The 16,689-nt window shown below is 42.0% G+C and overlaps 1 protein-coding gene across 1 annotated transcript in view; it reads left to right on the top strand.

Moving 5' to 3' along the window:
- The window catches only part of JARID2 (jumonji and AT-rich interaction domain containing 2), a 215,117-nt gene that overhangs the window by 191,561 nt on the left and 6,867 nt on the right, over positions 1-16,689 (top strand). Inside the window, exons 9-14 of the mRNA XM_017730670.1 lie at positions 4,744-4,836; positions 5,279-5,397; positions 5,530-5,600; positions 6,423-6,537; positions 10,540-10,645; positions 11,438-11,620. Of these exons, the coding sequence (XP_017586159.1) occupies positions 4,744-4,836; positions 5,279-5,397; positions 5,530-5,600; positions 6,423-6,537; positions 10,540-10,645; positions 11,438-11,620 (687 nt within the window). The remainder of the gene's footprint in view (positions 1-4,743; positions 4,837-5,278; positions 5,398-5,529; positions 5,601-6,422; positions 6,538-10,539; positions 10,646-11,437; positions 11,621-16,689) is intronic.

Below are 16,689 nucleotides of genomic sequence, written 5' to 3'. Positions count from 1 at the left end.
GTTGAGTGAAGTAGTGCTGCGCATCAAAATTAACATCACTAGAAATACTACTACATTTAGAAAGGGCAAATTGAAATGCAAACAATATTTTCATCCACAATGCCAGACTTTGCTCAGCACTTACAGTCACATGGACACTTAGTCCTGCACATATCAAGTACATCCATTTACAAAGGAATGCTGACTCTTTCACTGTATTTTATTTGGCAGTCTCCTGCTCTGGAGCAGGACTTGGCACTGCAACTCACAGTGCAATTTTGAGTTGTGTTGAATGGCGTAGCCGTGCTCGGAGAGAAATATAGCATTGAGTGTCCGTGCCCAGTAAAGGAATATGGTGTTCTTCCCCTTCCAATCTTGCTTCCATCACCAGGAAATTAAGCCAGATAGGCCAAAATGACTTATTGTTAAGCTATTTAGGGACTGCATGAGCTCACGACTTGGGCTTTGAAAGCTTGCTTCAGTTTTCTTTTGCAGCCTGTTATGATTTGTCAGCCCCAAAATTGTTTTTCTTGGGGACTCTGGCCTCAATCCCACCTTTGAAAAGCAACCTCTTTGCCATGCTGCCATGGAGAGAGCCTTGTCTAATGACAGCAGCTTTTGTAAATAGTGAAGTGGCATTTCTGTCCTTAATATCCTGTGCTCAATGATGGTTAAATGAAAAACTTGATACACCTTACCCTGACTGCTGCATGAACAACCTCAAACTTAGTGGGGGAATGCCTTTTTCTTTTTTTCCAGTGCAAGTCCCACTTTAAAGTTCAGTAGATACAAAGTCACTCAGGAAACAAGATTGGGATTTGTGAGAAGTATCCCAATCTGACTTAGAAAATAAAAAAAAAACAAGCAATCAAAGTGTAGCTGGTATAACCAGTCTGAGTCTGCTGAGTACCAGGCCTTTACCCCAAAAGACTGAGAACTCCCAGAATTTCTGCTCTGTCCCCAAAAAAGCACTGGCAGTATTGGCAGCATCAGACCCTGTCTGAGTCTGACAATACCAGGTAGAAATACTTTTGTCCTGAGCACAGAGGCTGTTAGAGAGGAGCATCACTGAGCCCATGGGCCAGGGCTCTCCCCGCCCACCAAAGCAGCTGCAGCATATGGAGCCACTCAGAAAATGCTTTGGGTTGCCCACTGTGGTACCAGCAGCTTCTTGGACACTGGGGCTTGCCTGTGTCGATCCCAGCTCATGTTCTCTGTAGGGCAGAGACTGGGAACTGCTGTCACAGGTGATGGACTGGGGATAAGGCAGGGGTAAGCAAATCTCTGGTGGATTCTGGAGAGATCCCTGCCATGGAATGCACTGTGGGATGCCTGGTCCGCCTGAGTGCAGAGAGAGGAATGAAGCTGCATTTTCACAGCACTCAGGGGAAAGCCCTGTAGGAGGACTGATGCATTAATAGTGGTTATGTCACTTAGAGCAAGCCTCAAGACACAGAAATTATGCCTCAAGCTTGATGCACCAGAGTAGCCCACAAAATGTAAAATTGCTGTATTTCATCACTAGGCTTAAAAGACTGAGGAAGGTGGTGCTGGTGCCAGTTGTAAGCAGAGGGTGCTTCATGGCATTTAATGAAACAAGCCTTTTAATCCTGTGTGTGTGGATGGGGGAGTGTTCTTCAGCTAGTAACATGTTCCTGAGAAAATTCAAAATTTGATTACCAGAACCTGCCCTCATGTTACAGTTTCCACAGATGATGGGATTGTAATGGTTCCTTTCTAAAGCACACTGCTAATTCTAATTAAAAATAAAAAACACATTAAAAAAAAAAAACAAAACAACAAAAAAAAAACACCAAAAAACTCATGTATGTGAAAAATTCCCAGGTCAATATCTCGAAGGCTGGAGGGAGCACATCATAATCACATGGCTGTAGTCCAGTTTAGGCCATAAAGTCTGTTCTTCAGACTACGAAGAGGCCATACATTTAGGGTTTCTCTCAGTAATTGCTGCAGTCAGCACATGCTTGAGCTGTTTTTAGCAAGAGACATCCAGTCTTCCAGGAGCAGTTACCGCCATATCACATGTCAAGGTTAGAGTAAATCTCCCCTGTGTTCAGCTGACCCTCTGCCAGGACTCCCAAATTGTTTTCAGTGTCTCTCCTTCCCAGGCTGTGAGGCCTGCTGTGCTTTTAAGCGTGTGCTGCAGGCTGCTGTGCTTGCTTGCTTTGCTCCTAAATAAGTGGCTTTTCTACCTGACGATTAAAATGTCATTTATAAGTGTGTGAAGTAAACTGCTGACATCAGAGAAGGATCTGATGCAAGATTTTCACTCTTCTTTGCCCAGTTTTAGCTCTGAAAATATTTTAAAAATCTGTGCTGGTGCTGACTGAAAGCAGCATTTGTTTCCATACAGAACAAACTGAAGGCTTATTAGAAGTCCCATTAGAGGAACACACAGAAGAAATCACAGTGCGAGTTTTGCCAGCCCTCCCATAAAACCATCATGGAAATCCTATGCTGAGCTTTCTTCAGGCAGGGACTTGGCATTTTCATACTCCACTTAATAGGAGCCACTCCTTCCTACCTGTGACTATTGTGAAATCTCTGGTTTGAGTTCATATTTATGTTTGCTTTAAATGTCTTAACACTCATAGTGTTGCAGTGTCCTTCTCTCAGCCTTGGTGGTGGTGGTGATGCTCTCCCTGGGTTGGCTCTCATGGCCCCTGCATCAGACATGAGAAGAATCGGGGGAGGAAGTAGGAATTTCTTTTCTTACACGTTCCTCTCTTCTTGTCACAGCAACAGAGACTCTGCTTTGTAGCTTGAAGCTCCCAGGACAGTTGTTGAACTGCTGAGATATTTATTTCTCAGGGTGTTGCAAAGGGTGTGTTGCTCCTCAGCAATTCGTTTTGTATTCTGGTTAGAATGCTCCATTACAGCATTTTCAATTATTTTCTGTGTTGGCATCAGAAAATGTTACGGGATCCCTCAGATTAAAGGAAACAAACAAACTGCACAAACAGACAACAAAATCCCCTCAGCCATTCAATTTGGTTTTCAGTTTTTAGGAGACTAAAAAGATACCAAACTCTTGGCAGAGGAGGAAATGGGTAGATGCAATTTTAAAGGGTTAAACTGTTCTGGTTTTCCACTTTCTCTTTTCTTGCTTGCTATATATTTCTATTTTCTTTCTTGTATATCTGAAAAATGGAAAGGCATGGTTAATCTTGGAAGATGAGGCCTTATTTTTGTTTCTCTGCATAAGATGAGAGGAAGAGGCAACTAACTGAAAGGAGGCAGCTGCTGCAGTGTTGGTTTGCACGCGGTGGAGGCAGTGCCCAAGCGCGGTGACTTGGTGCGGGGCCTGTGCTTTACGAGAGGTTTTGTTGTAAAAGGCTGCCTCAATAAACCATTCACGAGGGCATTAAAAGATGAAGGAAATTGCTTATTGGATCACAGAGAATCCAGCTCTGAAGTTTATGGGAATCAGAGTGCCCCAGGCCCTGGGCATTTCACAAACTTTTTTTGCTAAAGCTAATTATGCAGCATTCAATTTAAAAAGTGACAACGTTGCAACCGTATGAGCATGGCGGAGTGATAGACTTGGCCTCTGGGGGAAAGCTGCTTTTATAGTTCTTTCAAGTTTACTCTTGGACATAGTTATTAAATAAATTAAACACCAAAAAAAGGCTGAGGTGCTTTGGCGCAGATCTGTCTCATAATTGAAAAACTAGAAAGGTAATAGTCCAAATAATAAAAATCATTTATGTAGAGTTTTTAAGTCTGTGGTTGCTCAGATGAGCCGTCAGGGGGCACAGCAGGAAGGAGCAGTGGATCTGGTGAGGGAGCAAAGACATTTTGTACTCCACGTTTGCAGGGCGCTGCTGGTCTCTGCCTGCAGCAGTGCCCTCAGACCTCGTGTGGTGCCTGCCAGCTCTCGTGGCACTCAGCTTCCCAGCGTCTTCCTTCTGCCCTGGAGCAGAGGAGGCAACAGAGGTGTTCCTGTCTGGGCACACCAGGATGTCAGGGCTGAAAGGAGCAAGTGGGTTGGGTTCTCATGCTCTTTCCTCCAAAGCCATCTGCTTCCCAGCTTCTGGTGGTGTAGGTGTGCAGGAAGGTGGGTGTCTGGAAAGTTCGGGGTAGCTCAAGCAGAAAACCAAGTCAGATCCTCTTCTTGTACAGCTCCTGCAGCAGTGCCAAGAAAGAATGCACTCATTCAGCAATTTTACTGTGTTTTATTTTTCTGAACCTTGTAATAGCAGGTTCTTTGGCATTTGAACTGCTTCTGTTGAATTGAGCATAACTAGTTTTTGAAAGCAGGTGATTACAGTAGTGCTGGCAAACTCTGCTTTTTGTGTCCCTATTCCACCATATACAGCATTTGATGCTGAGCATTTCTGTGAATTTTCTAAGTATTTTTCACCTGCTGCTTGTACATAAAGAGCATGGCCACATGGTCCCTGGATAATGTATTGGATTTCATTGGCTGCCCACTGCATTCCTTGCAACCTGTCATAGGAAGCTGGGCCATGTCCATCCTCTGTATTTATCAAACGCTGAGCGTTGTGCTGGACAAAGCAGTGCTCTTTCTGGGAACATTCAGTTGGCCTTTTTACATGGTGGGTTGGTGAGTTCATGCAATTGAATTTCTGTATCTTCTGGGGTATTTTCTCTCAGCAACAAAATGAGCTTTAGACCCATATCTCTTCTGGAGAGCCTGTAAGGAAAAGAATGAGGACATGGTGGGGGGATGTAGGTCTGTTTTTTCATTTTCACTTTTAATTTTATTGTATTTTTCCACAGGGTAGGTCTGTTTCTTTAACAACCTTCTACCGAACAGCAAGAAATATCATGAATATGTGCTTCACAAAGGAGCCTACAGTAGCTGAAGTAGAGGTGAGGCCAGCTCAAGGCATGGTAAAAGTTTTTATTTCAGGGCACTGAGTATGGGGATTCAGGATAGTTGACTTTCAAGCATTTCTGTAATCAGTTTAAGGCTGTCTCGTTTGGAATTTAAAAAAAAAGTTAAATAGACATGGTGATGATTCTTCCTTTTTAAAAATTTTTTTAACATTTTTAATAAAGGTGTTGATGAACTGAGGAAGAGAAAGAATTCTTAATCTGACATATGCTGAAACACAGAAACCAAGAGGATCTAAATTTTGCCTTCCTAATTTATTGTTACTTTTAATTATTTATATTCTTAGTTTTAAGCAATATTTTGTGTTGAATTGCATTGAGGTCATGAAAGCCTTGTAAATTTCTGGAGTTTATATTTTAATGAGAGATACCTTGTTCAGCGAATAAAAAAATGCACTACTGCTTTCTCTTACCACAGCAAGAATACTGGCGGATAGTGGAACAGAAAGATTGCCATGTAGCAGTGCATTGTGGAAAAGTAGATACCAACACCCACGGGAGTGGTTTTCCTGTGGGAAAATCTGAACCATTTTCAAGGTAAGATCCCCAAACCCACCTTCTTTGTTGCCTCACTCCTGAGCAGAGCCCAGCAGGGCAGCTTGGCACTGGGAGTGTTGGCACTGGGAATGTGCACTGACACTGTCTGCCTCTGTGTCACCCCTCCAACAGGCATGGGTGGAACCTCACAGTCCTTCCTAATAATACAGGATCCATCCTGCGACATCTTGGTGCTGTGCCTGGTAAGCAAGTCCCTTCTTGGTGTTTCAGCTGGTGCAAGTGTGCTCTGAATGTGGTGCTGTGGGCACCAAAGGCTTCACCCTCTTTCTGGTCCCCTGTTCCCCAGCTGACTGAGCAGATGTGCAATTGTATGTAGCAGGTGTTATTTAAAGGGGTGAAGGCAGCCATGCAGATAAAGGATTAGTGAATAGTTGAGACTGTATTCCTGGGAGGAAGCAGTTGTACCTGCAGTATCCCTGGCTGTTCTTGCCAGGGTATCATGTTCTTTTGTGTCAGGACAGAGCTGTGCAACTTCCATACTTGCAAAATGTAGTCTGCAGCACTGGGAAAAGCAGCACACACATTTTCTAAATGAATTGTCACAAGCTCTCCAGCTGCATATACACCATTGCAATTTACTGGTAAGAAACATGGAAAGCACAGTGGAATCTCCTGTTGAGCCTGAACAAACCAGTGGGAAACAGGATACCTGTTAAAAAATTACATGTATGCCTGACAACATGAAGCAACCTCCTCTGATCAATGGCAATGAGCTTCAGTTACAGGTATTTGTAAATTCTCCAAAGAATATCAATTTTGTACAGCAATTGGAAAACAAATATGTTCAAGGGCACTGCAGTTGACCAGTAGATATTTTCTTAGTGGAAAACACTGACTTTGTTTAATTACTCCCTGTGAATTATTCGCACTGATAGGAAGACTTAAAACTTGAAGGGTCAGCTTACAGGGAGTATAAGATTTTTGACTTAAATGTCCTCTCAAACTGTCTTTTACTGAACAAACTGAAGTTACTCAAAACTCATTTTTCCATCTCTTTGTTTTAGGAGTGACAATTCCTTGGCTAAATATTGGCATGGTCTTTTCTACCTCATGCTGGTCTCGAGACCAAAATCACCTTCCATACATTGACTACTTACACACTGGTGCTGATTGCATTTGGTAGGTATTCCCATGGTTTGTTTTCTTCACGTTCCCTGCGGTGGCTGCCTGTAGGCTGGTATTAGTAGCAGCTTGTGTAGTACTTCTACATGAGGGGATCTCACATAGAAGGTCCAGTGTGTGTGTGTGTGGTGCCAGTTTTAATGGGAAAATGTGGTATAAACTTAGGAGATGAAAACCTGTTTCTTGGAGGATAAGTTTCACTTGGCCTTCCATGGTCTGTTCTGGTGTCTTGATGTGGACATCACCAGTCAGCTGCTGTCATATTTTGTAGACACATCATGCAAATACACTCAGCAGTCAGCTTATGAATGGTTTTGAACGTGGTGAATCCTACCTGAATTCAGTGTATATGTGCTCCTGCAGACGATGATGATTTCGTTTGCACTGCGAGAAAGCAGATGTTGCTGGCAGGTCATGTGCCTTTCTGCCAGGCTCCTGTGATACTGGTGTTACTACCAGTGAGGCATCATCAGTAGGAACAATGAATGATAAGCTATGTGATTGTGTCTTGATCAGAGAAAATGCAATAAATAGAACAGAAGAGTTACTGAAATAATGTCCCCTCCTTGCAATGGTGAGATTCTGGTTCCCTTTAACCAGTTCCAGTGGTTCCCTTCTTGAGCTCGGATCTCTCTGAGCCTTTGACTGCTCATGTGGTGTGACAGGAGGAGGTCTGCAAGGCCACCTTTACACCCAGAAGTTCCCATGGTGGCAGTGGCATCATGAACTGCTCTTTATGAACATGCAAAGTGTGTTCTCACACATTTCTCAGATGCTGCTGAGGTCAGGGGTGCTGATCCAGCTGTCACTGGGAAAGCACATGGCCCAACAAAAAGGATTTGAGATCTGGAGAAAACCATTAAAGCAGAATCTCCTCTCTCTAAATGTGTTCAGTTGAAGAAATGGTCTGTATGTGATCATTTCAAGGGTTAAAGGTAACTGCTGGATTATGCTGCAGACCTGAGAGTTTGTCAGTTTCTGTCATGGGCATTTCATGGCTCTTCTCCCTGTTCTGTGAATCAGGAATCTGTAATCTTTTATAATAATATACTATCAGAACAAATTGCTGAGCAAGCTGTGTTGTCCTCAACCTTAGGTGAGTCTGTTTCTGTCTATGACATTGATCTAGTCTTAAATTACAGTAGATTCCAAACAGAAGGCATTCAAGAATCCCCTAATTAAGTTCTGAGGCCACTCTTCGTACTGTGTGTGTCAAAAGATGTGACTCTAGGATTGAACAGGCTTGAATGCAGACAGCTCAAATTTTAGGAAAGGCTAATATTCCTGTTTTTCCAATCCAAGAAGAATAAAAGTAAAGAAACCATTTGCTTTTTCTTGTTGGACTTACACAGATGAGTACATAGCTTAAGGCATGTTTGTGATGATTGCGTTAATGAAACAGGGATAATAGGCAGGAGTAACTCATAAGAAGGAAGTGAAACTCCTTTGTCTGTTGAAGCTATTCTTTAGCAAGGCTGCCAGCCTGAAGTGTCAGGCTAGTATTCATTAGCTCATTACAACTTTTAATAGTGCAATAAAGCACCCAACTGTGTTAGGAGAAGATGAATTTAATATCTGCAGGTCTGGTGTAGTACCTGGAGTAGCCCTGACAGCGTTGCCTTCAGTTGCTGCTTTGGTGACAACAAAGCAGCCACTGGGCTCCACACCTCTCCTCTCTCTTGCCAAGTCCATCCACCACCCAGAAATCTTCTCCTCCAAGGACAGATCCCTGGGGTGCTCAAATCATTTCACTTACTGCAGATTGCTCAGCTCACTTTCTAATCTCTCAGGTTTTACTTCCTGGAGATTAAACAGGGGAGAACTCAATTTGCATGCAGGGCAGAGGTCAGTTACCTAACCTTTTTATTCTGGAGGGATCCTCAGTGCCCATTAAAAGAGAGAAGGAAATCATCTTCTGCCCAAGACACTCAGAAGTCTATACTGGCTGCTAACTTCCCATTTTTATAGGTACATCAGGAATTGCAGATGAGTGCATTTGCAGCATACACCAGTTGAAAAGGATCTCATTCCCCTCAGTCCTGCTCCAGTATTCAGATACTTCCATGCACTGCCCCTCCTCTTCACACGTCCTTCCCAAGCATTTTCCTGTGCGTGTCTTGTGAGGGATTGCATGCTTGAGTCTTTTGTCTGTTCCAGCTGTATTTTCTGACTCTAGAAGAGAAGAGTGGGTTCTGCCATGATCTGGGTTCAAATTTAAAATCCCTATTTCAAATTTTCATCCCTATTTCAAATCTGTTATTATAGTGTGACTAGAGTGATCCCCCACACGTGGGGAGCTGTACTGAAGCTGTCACTTTAGCAACATAGGCACTGTAAAGTATTTGAGACATGGCATTTAAAATTGCTGTTGGGACTTGATCCTTACTTATCAAGACAAAGTTCTTCTACTTCACCTCTCTCTAACCCTGGGATTTCTTAGCAAGGTCCTGATAACTGTCAATATATGTGTAAGGAGTTGGTCTTCATACACCTCGGCAACCAGCCTATTAGGGCTCTTACTGTGGCTGTAATTAGCTGTACGAGCAGATAATGTCATGTCTTCTGCCTCTTGGCTTGAAGATCAACAAACACAAATCAAAGTCATCATCAGTACAGTGAACAGTAATGAGGTATTCAAATCCTAGGAAGTGCAGCCTCCTACAAACTCATCAGTCAGGATAACTCTGCATGATGCACACGGACTTAGTCCACATTATAAGCAAGTACCCTGACAAGGGCTGTGAGGCCAGCAGAACACTTCCTGAAGTTGCTGGAGAGTTCAGATGAATGGCAGAAAGACTACTGGTTCCCCAAAATCTTTCTAGCTTCATTCTCTTTTTCCAAGTTTGGAAAAACGATTCCCTCTATGTGTGTGTGTGTGTGTGTCTGGCGTGGGGGCAAATGGACTCTAGGTTGAGGTCTCATTGCCAAAGTGAACAGGGTAGTCATGAAAAAGCTGGAGATGCTTTTTACTTGCCTGAGCATAGCAAACCTAAATAAACTAACGTCACAAATAAAGCAGAGCATGGCAGCAACTCCGGACAGGTTTGGGAATCCCAGGATTAGCACTGTGTTTCCCACTGAGCTGTGCTGCTCAGTTTGCAGTCATCAAGTACGAACTGCCAGATTTTGGGAGCAGGTACCTTCTGGGTGGACATAAACCATCACCCTCAGACAGGCTGCAGGCAAGAGCAGTGATCAGTTGTCACCGTATCGCCTCCCCGTATCCATATATAAAAGGTCTATATAAAAAATAGTTCTGTGGATGTGTGGCTCTAAGACTCGAGACTCCTATGTTACTTCTTGTCACTTCTGCTGAGGGAGCAGTGCTGGCAGTGAGCACAAGAGGACAGCTGCTTCCTTGGCTTCTAAGGAGAGGAGGATTTGCAACTTGGCAGATGCCCAGCAGAGTTTGAAACCTCTCCTGCCACTTTGGCTGCTCTTAGTCAGGTCTTTTGTTGCAACTGAGAGGAGGGATGTGGGATTTGTTCAGTAAGTAAGGCAAGAAGGTCTTAGGCAACTTCATGTACTAACAGTAAGAGGGGATTTGTGGTTCCTTGACTGTTACAGAGAATGTTGTTAAATGTGAAGATCCTTTGGTTGATGCACAGATAATAAATGCAGCCTTTTATGGTAAAGATGACAACATATATTGGTGCTCACAAGATGCAAACTTCTGCCCATAGTTAGCTGGTTTGGTGCTGTTAAAATGAAGAGCAATCTATTGCTGGTTTCTCTCCTCTGACTACAGAGCGCTGAGTTTTCACATTTCTGTTTTGGGAATTTTGTGTCCTTTGATACTTGCTGAACATGATCAGACTGAGTCTGAATAAACAACTTCCATTCAATCCTCAGTGTTTTACCAAAAGAACTGTGTGTGAAAGCCTGTGTGTGATTTTTTTCTTCTAATCAATGTGCTGATCTGAATTGCCTGGTACTGTGTAGCTGTGGACCATTATTTACTCCACAGTTTTTTTTTTCCCTCGAACAAAGCAAGAGGTATTGCATTCCGGCGGCGGAGGAGAACAAACTTGATGATGTGGTACATACCCTGCTGCAAGCCAATGGCACTCCAGGGCTGGAAATGCTTGAAAGTAATGTCATGGTAGGTTAACACTGGGAGAGGCATTCCCATGTGAGAACCCAAGGCTAATCAGGAGGCTGGTTGGTTGGGGATTTATTTTGGTTTTGTCTTACACTGCAGTGATGCAGAGTGGGCTACTGTCTGTTTGCAGTGTTTACCCACATAGTATTTCTCTAACAAGGCTGTTATTGTGTGTTAATATAAAAATAAACATGACAGTGCAATAAATGTCCATTTTTAATAATGTCTATAATGTATTTAGCCTCAAAAAGGGAGTGGGATTTCATCAATTCATCTGCCATGACTGACGTTTTATGATGCCAGCCAGCATGGATAGGAGAAGCCTAATACTTAAGTATTTTTGGGTCCTTTGTTTATCTTGTGGATAACAATTTCTATTTAGTGCATTTCAGTATAATTTGGGAGCCCATAACAAAAATCCCTCCCTTGGCTACCCATGTTAACATCTCACAGAAGTGCAGTAGCACAATGGATTCAGTGCCAAGTCAGAAAAGATTGGATGGAAAGCTGAATGACTTGCATTGCATTCTGTAGTAGTAGACAGTGTTCTGTCAATGGGCAAATGTTGGTTTGAGGAGAGCCACTTCTGCAATTGTCACTCCAAATGCTGAGGAATGGGAGAGGGAAAGCAACCGGAGCAGAGCTGTTGGCAGAGCACACTTTGCTCCGTGAGCAGTAGCATGTGGCAGCACCCAGCCAGGAAGAGGATCAGAGAGGATCAGAGAATTGTAAAACAAAGTTCCAATTGATTGTTTTTCTCTCTCTTTTTTTTTTTTCTCTCTGTCTTTCTAGATCTCCCCAGAGATCTTGTGTAAGGAGGGGATCAGGGTGCACCGTACTGTACAGCAGAGCGGGCAGTTTGTTGTCTGTTTTCCGGGATCCTTTGTGTCCAAAGTGTGTTGTGGCTATAGTGTTTCCGAATCGGTGCACTTTGCTACCACCCAGTGGACAAGTATGGGCTTTAAAACAGCCAAGGTAAGTTGAGAAAAGGAGTTAGAATGGATTCACGGCCCTGCCATCTAAAAGGACAGCAAAGCAGACATTCCAGGATTGGTAGCATTGTGAGACTAGTGCAACTACATCTGTTTTTCTGGACTACTAAATAAACAAAAGAAAGGAAAACGTTCTGCAAGGCATAAGACGATCCAGTGTTTTCAGAAAAGTGACTGAGTTGTTCACTGACAGTTAAAGTCTTGTGTATATATAAAAAAATTCAGAAGACTGTTATGCCTGCAGACCAGTTTGCAAGGAAGCTTTTCAAAAATCCCGTCAGAGCTAATGATTATACATTGTATTATGCTTACTAATTTTTTTTTAAGTGATGTTTTCTAGAACCATTAGAATCTCAGGTGCAAATATCTCAATAACTGTGCTTGTTAGCTCCTATGATAGGCAGAGTCAGTTAACACTCACAGCTGTATTGCTTGTTTTTCTCTGCTCCTTCCTTCAGGAAAAGCTGTTGATCAGGGCAATTTCAATTTTAATCAACTTGAAAATCCTTAGGTTCACTGACCAGCCCATCCAATACCAGATGTAAATAAATAACCTTCCCATTCCCTTTTCACACAACTGACCAAGGCAGGTTGCCTGCAGAAGTAGGTGAATGGTCCAGTCATCATGATTCTGGCTACATTTCTGTGTTCTTGGACAAAGAATATATGTCACTAATTGTGTTCCCAACCTTCTGAAATACACTCTGGGTTACAGATACTATTTTGGTAGTGTTTTATAGCTAAGCCACTAGTAAATGATCCTTTACAGCTTCAGACCAAGTTACTAAGTAATTAACTGTAATATGTCCACAGTTAGGGATTGCTTCTTTAGGGTAAATGGAATTCTTCCAGCCTGGTTATACTAACTGTATATTAACTTAGTTTGAAATAAAAGGTTATTTTATTACATATTTATTTTGGGGGAAGGTGGGGATTGTGTATATCTTTAAGTAAGGCATAAGAATCCTGAGCTAACCTTTCCTGTCTGAACGTACATGATTATATTAACTCCATATGCTGTATTTATCGCTCTGCTGAACACTTGTTTGGTTTCATGAAAATGCTACTCCTGTAAGAGACAGAAATCACTATGCAGCAATTAAACAGCTCTTGGTGCCTCAAATTTTGAAGAACAGTTTCTTTTGATTAATTTTTAAGAGCTTTGCACTGGGTAAATATAAGATGACTGAAAATCCAGCAGATTACAGTCTATGGTAACCTACCTTGGAAATTGAAGTCACAGCTCTCACAAACTTTACAAAACCACAGATAACAAGTTGATATCAAAATAACTTTTAAAACATCTACTGCATTGTTCTTTTCTCTTTTTTTTTTTTCCCTTCCCTTTCTGTCCTCAAACTATCTTATGTTCTTAATTCTCTTTAATTTTGGAAATTATTCTTTCATTCCTCCACTTTGACAAGGCACTTTGCCACAAGGCTAGCCAGGATTTTGCTTTCCAGAGGTGGTGAGATGTTCTGTGTAATGGGCAAGATTCCCCTTTTGGACTGTTAAAGAAACTCTCTGATAAACAACTGTATCTTCTGTCCATTCTCCACAGCAATACCGACAGTTTTTAGCATTTGATAAATTAACTTTGTTTTCATCCTGTGATACTGTGACCTGATTTTTTTTATAGTGACTCTCTTTATATTACTAAAATGATGTTGTTTCATTTCTGTATTGAATGACTGCTCAATCTCCTTTAATACATGGAAAAATGAAATTCTGCATTTGAAATTGCATTGATTTCAGTCTTACAAGCCCTTTGGAAAAATTGTTGGAATAAAAGAGTTTATATAAACACCTGTGTAAAGGGACAGTCAGGTTTAACCTAGACCATACTTGGAACAAGCTTGCTGGTTTTTAAAAAGCACCCTAAGAGCTCTTGAAATTTTAAGGTAAGGATGAGATGAAGATTTAAAGTTGTGGAAGATTGTGTGTTTGGAGTGGCAAAGGGACAACTCCATAGCTTCAAATAAGGCATTGGGCAAAGTCAGTGAAACTCATTTAGGAAACTGAAGTACAGAATGTTGGACTAAATGAAGACACTCTGGGTTAGAGGTTTGGAAATGAGAGGGGATGTCTGGTTTTAAAGGAGGGCTTTGGTGCTATAGGGCCTACTGGAAATTTGGTGGGAAGAGACTCAGCTGGTACTGTAATACAAGAGGAAGAAGTACACAGGAAAGATGGAGTTAGTCTTCCAGTTGGAGCAGCACTGCTGCACACACAGGAGAGGTTACTGTCCATAAGCCAGGTTTTACTCTGTCACCAGTGACAGAATCCCTCTGCACTGATCTCATCAATAGGAAAATTGCACACTACTCCTGACCGTCCAGGGAAGATGCTGGCAGGGCCTGGACAGGTATTTCCTCTGCCTCCAGTTTTAGTTTGGGTGTGGAACATGCCTTTAAAATGCCACAGGATTCCCACTCCTTGGCTCCTGACACAGAGCTGTCCCGCCCTGAGCACATGGGGCTCCTTCAGATGAAACCAAAGGGAAAGATGTCCTACAGAAACGGACCTGATATCCTCACTAGCAAAGAGCTGTGCTGTGGTGGAGAGTGGAGATTAAGAACCTTGGAAGAGCAGTAAAATGCAATAACCACTGCTGTGGTGTGTTTTAAAAGATAGCCTCACATAAACACAAGGAAGCTGGTTAAATTGAGAGTGCAGAAAGAAGGGTCAAGTGTTTGCATGCAGCATAGAAATTGCTTAAAGATGCCATGTTAGAGGCTCACAATACATGCACACTGCTTAGCAGAAAACCCCCAAAACGAACAATTTCAAATGGCAAACATAGCACAGCTAAACACCAGGAGAAAGGAGTCTGAAAATAAGACCAAAAAATCCCTTTTGTACTCAGAAGATGAAAATGCAAGTAATAGAACATCTGCAGCAAGATGCATTAAATACACAGAAATGCAGACCAAAAAGAGGTTTCAGAGAACAACTTCCTAAACACCAAAAGGAAAAAGGAAATGTACAAAAGAATAAGAGCAGGGCAACCACCAATGGTGGCTTTTGCACCAAGGTCATGGCCTCCAGGCCTTGAAACTTTTGGAAGTAGGTAAGAAGAAGACTTGCAGCTGACAGAGTCTGTGAGCATTTTTGGGAGAAAAGGCTCTTAAATAAATTGGGAGATGAAGTTCACACACCGAAAAAAAATAACTGATTTAAAGAGAAGTAGAGGATGGGTCAGTTTTTATCACGAAGGGAGGAGGTGTCTTTCTGCATTCCTAGGAATTTGTACTGGCACAGTTTAATGTATCAATAAATAACCTAGGAAGGGAAGCTAATAGCAAAACAAATTCTTTATGCTGAGGATATTAATGGTAATGGCAGCAAAAATTAAAGCTATGAAGTGTTACAGAAAGATTTCATGATACTGAGTGATCCAAGTGAGAAAATGGTAGATGAAGTTTGGTGTTGATAAATGTTAAATTTAAATTTAAAAACGTAATCCTAATGTGACAGATACAGAGATGGGCTCTGAATGACAGGCTCTTGCTACTGAGAAAAGAGGTCTTTGAGCTCCTATGGAGCTGTCAGTCAAGCTCCAGTCAAGCTCTGGAGTGGCATAACAGAAATACATTGAATGTTAAGAATTACACGGAGAGAACAGACAACAAAGCAGAAACACTGCCCTGGCACTGTGTAGTCTTGGTGGTTTGTGCAATTCTAATTGCAGAAGGAATATAGAGGAACTAGAAAAAGCACAGCTGAGATCAATGGTTAAAGTTATTAATTAGCCTCTGCGTTAAATGTAAGAGTACTGCTCAGCCTGGAAAATGAAGGACCAAGAGATGTATGACAGCAGGAGAGATCACAAGTGCCAGGCTGATGATAATTATAATATGAATGTTTGTTGACTTTCATGACACTGAAAAATGTGTCACTAAAAGAAACAATTAGGCAGCAGTGCAAGTATGTTGTAAAATACTTACCTGTGTATTTCAGTCCTGTATGAAAGAGAAAAATGTACATGGATTCAGAAATTCAGATAAATGCAGAGATACAGCAAGTTGTGCTAAACCCAGCTCAGGCTCAATGTCCCTGAGCTGTCACCCAGCTGGAGCCGACCTTGCTTTCTTCTCCAGCCACCCACTATGACCTTTTATCCTTGCTGTGTGTGTTGCCTGTGCAGGATTTTTCCCTGGATTGGAGTCTGTTCTTGTGTACACAACCTCAGACTAAGCAAACCTAACATGGAAAAATCCTCCTATACCATTCCTAGCAGTGTAGCTGTTCCAACCCCATGCAGGGTCTAGCAGAGCAAATAGCTTCTGAAAAACACTTTTCTTACCTCTGAACCTCTTTTGAACCCTTTTTGGTCAGCAAAGGCTGCTATTGCATTTAATGTGATAGTTACCACTTGAATGCATGCAATTGGTGCTGTTAAAAATGATTAATTTAATGATATATTGGTTCTGAAAAAAGAAATAACCCAGAGCATGTAATTAGGGTTACAGAACAGGGTGAAAAAAATTTAAGGTAAAAAACTAAATCTTCGGGGTTGTGTGTAGGTATTTGGCAGGTTTAACCACTAACCAGAAATGTTACCCTCACATTACAGTCTGGTGTTAGCGTCATTTAACTCCCTGACTCTCCATAAGCCAAAACTGATCTCTGCAGGTACAGGGAAAATGCTACACTTTTCCCACCTGCACATTAAATCAAGGACTTTGCCTACCTAAGAATTACCAAAAGCTACCAAAATCACTCCGTTGGTATTGAGTGAAAAATATAACTTTAAAGCTTTCACAGAGAGGAACCAGTAACAAGCAGACCTGAACCCCTCTCTTTTCCCTGTTTTCTGTTTTCCTTGGCATCTGCCTGTTACGCTAGTTGTCTTTTTTGTTTTAAAGATGCAAAAAAACACGAGTCCTGGGTTTCAAGGAGGTCATATGTATAGATCTTACAGTTTGCACTTTGAGCCATCCAATATTACTGAGCTTGAGTGATGGTGTTGCTCCTCTTGGCCTCCACAGGAAAAATTAATTTTTAGGGAGAGAATTTTGAGGTGCCTGGAACACAAACACTTCAACTAGG

Source organism: Corvus brachyrhynchos, unplaced genomic scaffold (genome assembly GCF_000691975.1).
Source record: "Corvus brachyrhynchos isolate BGI_N302 unplaced genomic scaffold, ASM69197v1 scaffold43, whole genome shotgun sequence".
Taxonomy (NCBI): Eukaryota; Metazoa; Chordata; class Aves; order Passeriformes; family Corvidae; genus Corvus; species Corvus brachyrhynchos.
Note: the sequence above shows the minus strand (reverse complement) of the source record. Positions and strands in the feature narration are given on the sequence as shown.